The 11,943-nt window shown below is 48.7% G+C and overlaps 1 protein-coding gene across 1 annotated transcript in view; it reads left to right on the plus strand.

Moving 5' to 3' along the window:
- The window catches only part of LOC144152739 (transmembrane protein 135-like), a 70,080-nt gene that overhangs the window by 37,641 nt on the left and 20,496 nt on the right, over positions 1 to 11,943 (plus strand). Inside the window, exons 2-4 of the mRNA XM_077684155.1 lie at positions 7,460 to 7,587; positions 9,630 to 9,722; positions 10,763 to 10,796. Of these exons, the coding sequence (XP_077540281.1) occupies positions 7,460 to 7,587; positions 9,630 to 9,722; positions 10,763 to 10,796 (255 nt within the window). The remainder of the gene's footprint in view (positions 1 to 7,459; positions 7,588 to 9,629; positions 9,723 to 10,762; positions 10,797 to 11,943) is intronic.

The raw sequence follows: 11,943 nt of genomic DNA on the forward strand, positions 1-11,943 counted from the left end.
GTGCATGCCAGCGTGTGTTTAATTTTTCTTACCCGCGGCGCTGTACCAGCGAATAAGTTATACCACCTTATTCCCTGAATGACGAAGAGGAAAAAGCCTTTGCCATAAGAACGGGCGTATACGGAGCCGTATGAATGATGTGCGTACGTAATCAAACTAACGCCAGTTTATAGTCAGCCGAGTTTTCCTCGTTGTTCTCTTAGCTACTCCAAAGCGCAAACTTGCAACGGGGCTGCGCTTAGATGCCTCATCAAACGCGAAAAATGAGTCATCGTTGTCCGTCAACGCGTATGATACCAAAATGGCCTCCACTGTAAAGAGAAAATAAAAACAATCTAGCTTAGATTTGTGTGATTTGTGTGGGATTCGTACCCGGTTCGCCAGAGCATGATCCAATGGCGCTAACCATACGGCGCTAACCTGGCACCCTGTAGGAGTGGAACAAAAACTAGCCTGACGCGTGAACGGGACGGCTCGTGAGGAGAACAGGTGGACACATAAGGGAGCTGATTATGGGGAAACTGTCACTTGAGATGTGAGCGGCTGGAAAAAACAAAACAGTCATTAGGGAAAAAAAACGTTTCTCTTGAGTTTTTTGCGACCAGGCTAACTTCTCCTGGGAATTTTGTTGTGATGAGACCAATCTGCAGTGAGGGAAACTCTTTCGGAAATCAATACCGTGATGTGAAATCGCGCGCATATTTTGAGAGCGGCAGCTCGCTGGGACTTTTGTAATGCAGCATGTAACAATTATATTCCTGTAAGTGTTAACATACAAAATTAGCGGGCGCTTCGGTCTCGTAAGTGAATTGAAGGCGAAAGCCAGCGATTGTCGAAGACTTCTTCACTGTTGCATCGTGTTTGCGGTGCCGTCACGTTACATGTCATGCGGCACGCATCCTGATAATCCTTGTTCCATCCTGGCGCGGTACAGGGTTAGGGCTGTAGTTACCACACTTGGCGGCGGCTCTGGCGACCAGCGTTAGAACCCAAATAAATTTCTCTGTATATTTTATTTACTTATTTTATTTTTACGGAGGCCGTAATTTGTTTTCATTTGTGGGGTCGCCAGCAACTACGGACACCTTTCGCGTTTGATGAGATATCTAAGGCTTTCGCTTTAACTATTCCGACTTTCTTTTTTTTATATATGAATTTGTGCGGAATCGTCGTCTTCCAATTTTTCATGATTTTCTAAAAAAAAAAACCCTGAAAAAACTTTTTTCACGCCCCTCAAGATTTCATTAAAACTTGCATCTCAAGCCGCGTGATATTGCAGCAGTCTGTCGGAGTAATTCGCTTCAAAATACGGCGAAGCGAAGAAAAAAAAACGCAAACATGGCGTAGCAGCAAATAAGTCTGATAATCGTTAAGCTTTCAAAGCGCGGAAGCAGACCTGAATTCCCGGGAATTTTTCTGTTCTTTTTTGCCATCCGCCGTGGTGACTCAGTGGCTAAGGCGTTCTAACGCTGACTGAGCACGAGGACGCGGGTTCGATTCCCGGCCGCGGCGGCCGCTTTTCCGATGGAGGCGAAAAGGGAAAACGCCCGTGTGTACGAGATTAATCCGGAGCCCTTCACTACGGCACGCCTCACAGCCTGCGTTGCGTCGGCTCGTTAAACCCTACAATCAATCAATTTTTTGTCGTCATCATCGCTCTTGTCCCCTCGCAAGTTCTCACTTCCCAGCAGCGTGATGTTTTTCGGGCTCGCCCTAGCAAACACCCTTGCAAATTTCTTGGCGCTGCGTGCATGACCTTTGGCTGTCCGACCACCGCCGTAATATGACTACCCTCTTGGGCGTTCGCGGGGCTGGCAGTACGCCCTCGCTGTAGAGTGTAGATGCACGCGTTTCTAAAAAAAAAATGTTTCTCCACAAATGTGATGAGCCCAGTGAGGCAGCAATGTCGACGTCGGACGAGCACCACCCGGTATTATACGACGTGTAATGATCTGCCGGAAGGAGCTGACGTATTTTTTTCGCCCACCCCTCAAACATTAGCCCCGAGGCGAAAACGACGCTCCCCGTGTGCTTCTCTCGATAGCATCCACGTGGGTGCTGCTGCTGCCGTCGTCGTCGCTACCTTTTCCGGGGCCTCTTCCTAATCGTCTCTCGTGACCTTGCGTTCGTTACGCCGCCCAAGCAGCAACAGGGAAGGAAGAAGCTGCGGCGGCGCGCTGTCATCAAATTTCGATCACGGTATCCCCCAAAACATTTCACGCCAGGTGAATAGCGTGTACAGGTTCAATCCTCCGCTGTCATGAGGTGAGCTGAAACGCGGAACACGACAAAAGAACAAGGCTGGCGGGGTACACAGAGACGACTATGTATGGAAAGGGGAAATAAACACATCTAATCGCCTGCTCTTTGAGTCACCTTCAGAAGTTCGGCTGCCGCGGTGCGCTAGACTGAGGGAAGACCTTCGGAACACATGGAGGGACCTTTTAGTGTTGTCCTTTTCGGACCCTTATGGCTGCCTTAAATAATATGGGGGTGGGAACCCGGGAACAAAAACGGGAAGTTCTGTAGCCTATTCTACGTCACTTTTTTTTTCTCCTGTCCAAGCGGGACGCCAGCCTTGTCGATGCTTCAAACGCGTCCGAGATCAACTGCCACGACCATGACCCGCATCCTCCCAGCGCAATTAAACATTGGTCCCGCCGCATTCGGCAGGTATGAAACTGTCCGGAGGGGGAGGGGGGGATAAATGAGTGAAAATAATTTCCTTTTAAAATTTATTCCCACGCCCGTGTGTACGAGATTTCGGCGCACGTTAAAGATCCCCAGGTGGTCAAAATTAATCCGGAGCCCTCCACTACGGCGCGCCTCATCGCCTGCGTTGCGTTGGCGCGTTAAACCCTACAATCAATCAATTAAAATTTATTCCCAGCAACGTTTGACGCCCAAAATTGCAGGTCGGCGCCTTGGAATCTTCATGAAGCGAACCTTATCGTTGTTTCTTAAATTGCATTTCGATGTCAGTACTTTGATTTTGAAACTTATCACGATCCTGTCTTGTCTTCCTAGTAGTACTGGCTTGCTTTTGTGCTTACTTGGAAATGTGAGGATAAGACGGCTGACTTGGGAAGTCGCCTCTCATGGCTGGGATGCTTCAGCATGCTGTGCTAGTCACCAGCCGTAGTCCCCGTCCATACGAGAAGAAAATGAATGGTCCTGAGGCTGACTCGGTTTCAGGAGACCAAGACGGTGCGGACTAAGAACTCGGTCTTCGTGGTGAACACTAGGCCGTGGGTTCGATTCCAGGCTCGAAAAGAAAGTGGGGCGGCCATTATTCTGGTCAACGTGAAATGAGAAAAATTCTGACGTGAAACGGCATTATGTTCGACACGAAAAACCTGTAGGAGTTTCAATTTTTCCACGCTTTCTATCCAGGCAACTTCGCTGCAGTTGTTCGGGTCCTGCGTGCCGCTTCCCACTCGCTGCGAGCACTGTTTCGTATATCACGCGCGTGTTTGCCGCTTCAGCTCTCATCCTCCCTCGTTCCTACGTTTCTCCGCTCTCACTTTCGAATTCACCGCGGTGCGATTTGAGGAGAAATAAAACACTCGCGGAAGTTGCTGGACGGCGCGCAGCGAAGCATGGGAAACGGGCCGATCTGCAGCGGCTCGTGAAGGCGCTGGAAGACGTTCGTATCGGCATGAAGTTTACATGTGGACGGAGGAGGGCGGCACAGTGCCGTGACACTTGGTGCCACTTTTGGTGGATAAGTAAAATAGTGGGACGGTAGGCACGCCTGCCAGCGCGTTGTGGTTTCAGGGGTGCACCCGACTGGCAGCGCAACACCTTGTGAAGTCCACGGTAAACGTCGAATTTAAGTTTTAAGTTGAGACATTCTACAGTAATCCTGCCGTACCTATTATGGAAAGACACAGGAGTTACTACACGGTTGGCTACACGTACTGAGGGAACAGGCGAAGACGTCATTTGTATGCTGCCATCTATTTGCCTGTCCATACCAGTGCCTGTTCAGTCCAACACTGCTATCGCAATAAAAATTTGATGGGAAAATAAAATACGGAGCTGTTTTTTTTTTTTTTTACCAGCTCTGAGCAGTCCAAAAGGTGTTATTTCGTAAGCACTACTCCTTAACCTCTCCTTTAGAACCCATTTTGTAGCTTAGTGAGAAAGCGGGATTTACTAAACAGGGACACTTGGTTGAAAAATATATATTTCCAGTGCCAGAAATGCAGCATGCGCTGCGTAAATTTAGAATAGTGACCGAAGAAAATAGCATCTCTATTTTCGGGCAGCTTTTCAATAAATATTTCTACTTTTACTTCGAAAACACCCATATTTTACATGGAGGAGAAATTGATGTTGCAGCCATCAATTATCTTTCCGTAAAAAAAATATGGGCGAATGGTACGCGCCACACGAAGACGAATGCAAAGTCCGGTGATACCTAAAAGTGAAACCTTTTATGGGAAAGCTGCGATTGCGTGCGGTGCAACATTTGTGTACACGCGTGAACCGGCCTCTCCCCAGGAACAACATACATTGTCCGTTTTCGTGGATGGAACCAGCGCGAACTTAAACGAAGACAAAAGGAAGGGGAACACGAGGACAGCGGCTGGTCTAAAAACTAAAGTTTAATACCAAGAAGGGCGAACATAAACACTCACGACAAAACAAAGGCACTGCGCATGAGCGAAACAAGTTTACAAATGCCACAGTGAAAACGCAACTAGATAAACACAGGCTACGACAGTCAGCGCCCGCGCAGATACGCAATCTCTTTGGGATGGAGACACACGCTTGCTTGGCTGACATATTGTCCACTCGCTTATTCTGATTTTCTACTCAGTGTGACCATCGCCAATGCCTTTTGTAGAAATTACACGAGAGCTTGTTTAGTCTGGAACACGGGAACTTGCCACACGAGCTGGGTCAGTCTTCACAGCCGTAACAATTCACGGCAGCAGTTGGGCGATAGCATGCCTTCCGTTTTCTTTGAAAGCCTCTCCTATAATTTCCCATCGTTGCAGTGAACGAACGCGCAAATAACCCCCTGCTACACTCAATTTGACTACGGCGCGCGCACGACATATACTTTTATCTATTTCGCTCGCATGTAGGTGCCGGAAGGAGGAAGTGAATGCGGAAACAGTAGGGTCGTTTTGCGCGTGTGTGTGGCCTTGCGTGTGCGAGCGCACTCGAGGAACGTGTACAAGACGAACAGTTTGCCCATATAGGAGGAGGATGTGCGTTGACGGATTGCTCGCCAAATCGGAGATGGCGCTGATCCTCCTGTCGACTTGAACCTCTGGCGGTTTCCAGCGTTTATTCTGCACTTCTTGACGGTGCAAATACGAGACCCGCACATCGCCCACCAGGTGTAGGCTCATGGTCCTTGGGATCGGCTTTTTTTTTTTTCTGTCTCTTCGCAGTATTTGTGCTTCACCTTTTGACTAAGGGAGGAAGCAAGCTTTGTATGAGCACTTGCTCTTCGAATGCAGCGGTTTCTGTCGGGGATCTCGCGATTGGTGGGTCGTAAATTCCTCGGAAGCTCGTTGTGGCGGAAAGATTTTTTTTTTTTTTTTTATGGTGGGTTTAGTCCTCTCCGGTCTTTTGCCGCGTTCTTCGCTCTGCCAAGTGAAGGACGGGGAAGAAAAAAACTAACGTAATTGTTTTCCTCTAGCAATGTTAAAGCAATGGCAGCCAAGGAACTCGGGCGTGTGGTTAAGTTTCTGGTGCTTTTGTGGTTCAACTTGACGAGATGTTCATGCAGATGGCCGAAGCCGCCATTACAAATTTTCGGAAGGTTAATGAAAAGGCCACCATCGTTGATTTTTTTTTTTCACTTACAATAATATTACGACGCGCTGTGATTTTCCCCACCTCTCCGCAACCACTAAAATAACAATGAAGCAAATAATTTATTTTAAACAGATTCATCAAAAATGGCTGTTTTATCAACCCTTGGCCGATTCCTGTCTGCAAGTATGCGCGTGACTGTGGTGGGATTCCAGTCGTGAACATACGTTGCGAAATACGTAACTACACAAAAATGTCGGCGCTGATTAGCGAGCTGCAGACGCTGTTAATAATGTGTACGTGACAGCGCGAATGGCTTCGCACTGCAGTGAACATGAGCAGCAGAGACTAGAAGCGAACGTTTGGTTTCAGGTCTTTAGCAGTTCAAGGATGTATCTGTAAAAACGCTATCGTGCACGAGCACGCATCCTGGAGGCTGGGTACGCTTTTGGAGAGGAATACAGTACGCTATTCGTAGATTCGGGCCGGATAGGACTCCTTTAGTGCGCGACCCCCAGTAAAAAATTGTGGCCATGCCATCAAACAATAAAATGCCTTGAGCGATTTAACGAACTCTTACCGCGTCATGTCGACGAGTGAACCAATCAGTGCCTGAAAAATTTCCCTCCAAAAGCACCGCTTCCATTCCGTACCCTCCTTTAGCCCTTTTCCTTTTCCACCCTTTCCACAGCATGGACTCAGACGGCTTCATGTCGAAGAAGTTTTTTTAGCCGACAAAAAAAGAAACAAGAGTGCGGGGATCAGGTCGCGTCTTTGGTGTAGACCTGGTCAGACATCAGGAGATTTTTCCAGGTCATTTGCGCGCTCGCTAAATGTTAGTGAATCCGTACACACCCCTCTGTTAGCGCCCGTGGACATCCAACGTAGTGTGCCTCGTTTGATCCGCCGATAATGACGAACAGGCCTAAGTTAATTTTAAAAATGTACTGTTCGCCTTGTTTAGACACCAAACAGGAGCACGGGTTCTTCTTTTAACTGCATACCCGGAGAGACGGAGAAACGACCATGCGTGTTATTTCTGAGAAATGGCGAAGCATCCTCGTGCTTAAAAAAAAGAAAAAAAAAGAAATGCGGGTGATTTTTAGATCTTATTGATTCTCAAATCGGGTCCACGGACCCTAGGGGATCCGCGAAACTTGATTGGTACGTGACTGGTACGTTTAATTTTTTTTTTTTCGTGTAGCACATGGTTTAGTGTTGGCTTTTTGCACAACGTGCCGGCAATGCGGAAAAGCCAGACACACGAAGGGCAGTGTTGTATAAAGGTGTTTGGGTAACTTTTACTTGCAAGAACAAATTGTCTATGACGCGCATCATCATAAAAGTCAGCCGCAAAAGGCGGCTATTGAATAGGTGTGCGGGTGACAGTATGACACAGATCAACATAGTTCATCGTGGGGCCCGCCATCACTCATGCTTGAGAACATGTCCCTAAATACCCCCCGGCTTTGTCTTTCAAATGGCATGTAGTACGTTTCTGCCTCAATGTTTTGCGACACTTGAGCGTGTTGCTTCGCTTCTTGTTCCAGCGTGTATCAGCCGTGTACGCGGAACCGGGTGCATGCTCTGAACGCATCCGGGTCAAATTCCCGCTTCCGTCGTCTGCTGCACGGTGGTATGTATATATATTCTAAAGCCGTCACTTTTTCCGACTTTCTCGCAGGCATCCCTGGTGTACAGCCGGCGCTACGACGGCAAGAGCGTCAAGCGTACGCTGCAGGCCGTGCTCATTTCCTCATTCTTTCTCGGATTCAACGCCTTCGCCTTCATCGCCGTCTTCTGCTCACTCAGGTGAGAGCACTGCGCATGCGCGGCTCCGCGGCGTATCGTCTGCATGCAGGCGTAACCCGCAAACGGGGGGAGGAGCCCTGCCATATCCGGGAATCTATCGGAAATCATAGGGTAGATAGAAGATAGAACAAAGCATTGAGCCTGAAGGGATTAATTATGTTGTGTGTTTTTAGATTAGATTGGATAGAATTAGATAATATTGGATGGATGCGTGGTCGGAAGAAGGGTTCGATGAAATTGCATTGTCTAGACGGCGGTCATTTTGACAAAACAGAACGCTGCTGCGGCGTTTTCGCCGGCTTTCTTTGTTGCCTTGCAATTGTATCTGCGCACGTATCTTTAAAATACAGCTTAGATAGGAGGAAATACTTATCTTCAGCCGCCTCCGCCAGGGCACGCTGTCTCACTTTCAATGCGGAACGGGTAGGTAACAGCGCCAACCAAGTGAACGATTTCCAGCCCCAACTATTTTTCGTCGTTTTTTCATCACCAGGCGGAACCGCCTTTTAACCCGGCCACTTGCAATGCTATAAGCAAGATGAACGGCAGCAACGTTAAAATTTTAAGTCTTGTTTCGTTTAGTTTCCCGTAAAAGTATCGGGTTTTTCCTGTTTTCAGTTCTCGTTTCAGTAACGGCACGACAGCGTGGTTGTGTGTGTAATAAAAGGTAAACAAACGCTTTACAAAGCTGCCACCCAGACAGCTGCATTGTTCAATGTTTGCTCAGAGCAGCATTGTTTGTTACGCTTCGGATAGGGCACAGTCCAAACTAAAACCTATCCTACGAGGAACAAAAGCGCTACCACTCTTGCTCGCACTTTTTGTGAAGCATGAAATTGTATTAAGGCGGCATTGTCGAGAGATGTTCCGGTCGATAGGACAAACGCGACAATCCCATTGCAAGCAAGGCGTACGCAGGAGTTCCCCCCCGTCCGTCTTTTTTTTTTGCAGGAGTCAACAGCGGCGAATAAAGGACCGATGAAACTTTGGAATAAACTGGATGTTTGCACGGTATTTCTAAACGTGGCATATTGTTATTGTTGTTGTCTTTGTTTCCTCGTTCCTTTTTGTAGATGTTTGGCCGGGAACTCGCGTTACGTAAAACCGGCCCGGTGGGTACGTGTATACGCGCAGAAAATATGGTAATATTGATCAGCATGTGGTATGTGTAAAATCTTCCTTACAGAGAAACACGCAGCGCAACTGGATCCAATCATGTGCGCGTGAAATGTGAACACAAATATAAAACGGAACGCGGAAGCCGCGATATTTCTTTCTGCGCATATCGTGTAGTCGGGTGACTCAGTTAATGCAGTGAAAGGGGATCGCAGTACATTGTTCACGAACCGTAACCGCGGCATTGTTCGATGTCCAGGCAATGCCACCTTTGATTTAGCACAGTGGTTCTGCGCAGAGGTCTGCGGATCCCATGGGGTTTGCGAGGGCATTTCAGGGGTCCGCAAAGAATTCCCTGAAACCCTCTTACTGTGAAGAATTCCCTGAAACTCGACTTGCTGCTTACAGTGCAAAGAGGTGCTTTTGCTGCATTGCTGTACGTTTGCATTGCCCGCGTAGCAGCATCTTTTAACTTCGCCTTTTTGCACAACATGCCGGCTATGCAAAGAAGCCGACTTTACAAAAAGCAGCGTATGCGCGTGTGTATGCATGCGACTTTTAGCTGCAAGAGCAAATTGCTTGACAGTTTGACTTGCATCCGCATAAAAGTCAACCACAAAAGACGGGCATTAAGTGTGTGGGCGACTGAACTTGCATGTGCCAATAGTTTGGCATTGTGACACTCATCAACATAGTTCATCGTGGAGACCCCCGGCACATTTCCGAGCCTAGAAGGGTTTCACTGAGTGTTGTGCTCGCGTTAATGGCTCCACATGAATGAAAGCTCGTGGCACATACGCATTGGAGACGCGACGGGAAATACTCTACACCAATAACCGGGCAGCCAGAAAAAAAAAAAAAAGAGTGCGTGCTGCTTCTTTATTTATTTCAATGTTGATACGTTGTTTGTTGCGCGTGCCACGCAGGAGGCTGGTGGGCCGGTTCAACTTCTTCAATGCGTCCTACCTGCCGGGCTTCCTGGCCAGTCTCATGGCCATCCTGCTCGAGCGGAAGAGCAGGTCAGGCTGGGAATACGCTTCTTCTGTGCGGCTGAGCATGACTGTGTGGAATTGCGCTCTGTCGATGTTGGAAGCACTAAAAGAAGCACCAAATGCAGTTTACCTTTCCCTGACAGTCATGACCGCATGAAATCTGAATGAACTTTCCCGCCAAGTGACCCTTTTTTTAGTGGGAGCACTTGCAACGACCCGCGCAACCATCAACCAATCAATCCAATGGTTGAATAAATATTTCATAATGAGAGCATCAGGGCTTGATTTTAGGGCTGGTGATCACTTGGCCGCAGCGGGCTGTACAGGCCCTCTTCTCTGCAGATTTTCGAGGTCCCAGGCATGCCGTCCAAACATACCGCTCCACCTGTAATTTCCTTTGCCCGCAGCCCTGCAAGCTTGGAATGAAGGGCGCCGGCCAAAGGAAATTAAGGGTAGAGCGGTGATTGACTGAATCTGTTTTCGCTGTCGGTCCTTGTTCGTTTGCGTTCCAGTAGATATTTCCCTGCTGTAAGTCTGTATGTCACTGTCTCGCCGATTCGTAGCGTCTACTCGGGGAGTTCGACGTAACGGCTTGTAACGACGCATAGGGCGCAACGTCCTGTCTCCCTAGCTTGTAACCTTTCTGCTACCTCACTTTTACTCTAAAGTGACTGTTACTCTTTGGGGTTTCTCTTTTCTCAAACCAGTATATTTTTGGACTCGAGCAGTTAAGGCCCGTTCACACTTGCGATGAAAGCGAGCGTAAGCGACATGAATTCTGTCGCTTCGTCGGGCGGCGACACACATTGGTCCCGACCATTCGACAAAACCGACCGTCGCGCAACAAAGCGACGGAATTTCCGTCGCACCCGCCGCGGTGGCTCAGTGGCTAAGGACCTTAAGTCCTTAGCCACTGAGCCACCGCGGCCGGACCTTAAGTGTGAACGGGCCTTTAGCAAAAAGTAAACGATTAATTACCAGATGATGGGCTATAAATAATGGGCACTAATCAAGTCTGAATTGGCAAGTTTCTAATTGAAGTTTCGTCGCTTCTTTCGCCCTTACAGGAGGCAAGCACTGGCCATCTACGTCTGTAACATCGTGAGTAGCCGATCTCGGCAAATGTGCCATGCCTTTTATTTGTGTTTTTTTTTGCCAATTAGTTACGAGCAAATGTTGCTTCCGTCAAGCCCTTCAGCTCGTCACTTCGTTTTCGTTTCATCCGCACGCTCTAACTGCATCCCATTCGGCCAAACTTCGCTGTCCCGTCCGAGGCTAAACAACGAATGTTTACCTGGAACTGGGTTCCACGTAGGCAGCTTCTCTTCTGCGATGCCTGCGCCATCCCCAGACTTCCACGCGCAACCTCACGAATATCCCGAACGCTGCAGTATTATACGCTTGCGAGAACCTCGAGGGAATGCTGAAGGTACAGCCCTTTTCTGCGCACAGAACTGAAATCAACAGCATTTCGAGCAAGTTTCCCAGAAGGTTTACAATGAGGGGACCGAGAATGTATTTGGTCTCAGAGGTTTCAGAGTAAGAAAATGTTATTGCGACATACTTCGCAAACGCCGAAGAGCAGGATCGGGTGACGCCAAAAGGGAGAGTAAGGAGGCTTATGGCGTAGGCGAAGGGATGAATGATGACACTGTTTTGTTCCCAAGTCTCCTTAGGAAGTGACCGGTAAAAAGCGCAAAGGCTCATGGGTACGTCGTCTGCTACCGCTACTTCCGGTTCGAGTGCTCTCCTGGCCTCTCGTACGCCGGCGGCTTTCACGCGTGTGTGTGCGTGTTTATTTGCCACAGAGTGCTTACCTTTCAGAGAAGCCCCTAGTAGGATTGATCGTTGTTATTCATTGAATGCGCGATGCATGAGCGTTTTTTTTTTGTCTGTGGAAACATAAACAACACGCACACACGCGCGTGAAAGCCGCCGGCGTACGGGAGGGAAGGAGAGCTCTCGAACCGGAAGTGGCGCGGCTCCGCGGGAGCAGACAGTAGAGTTTTAGCAGTCCGCCTGTTCCGTCGTGTACGTAGTTATCGTGTTGGCCGGGACCCGACTGCGCCTGCGTGCGCGGAAGGGCGAGGAGGCGCACCCCACCGTGATGAATGTGCGGACATGACATAGTGAAGGCCGGCCCGCGGAACTAATCCCCCTACCGCGACGAATGCACAAGTGCCCTGAGGGGTCCCTGTCAACACGGTAACTCCGTACACGACGGAACAGACGGACTGCTAAAACTCTC

Source organism: Haemaphysalis longicornis, unplaced genomic scaffold (genome assembly GCF_048455015.1).
Source record: "Haemaphysalis longicornis isolate Haplotype H1 unplaced genomic scaffold, Haemaphysalis longicornis Haplotype H1 scaffold_9, whole genome shotgun sequence".
Taxonomy (NCBI): Eukaryota; Metazoa; Arthropoda; class Arachnida; order Ixodida; family Ixodidae; genus Haemaphysalis; species Haemaphysalis longicornis.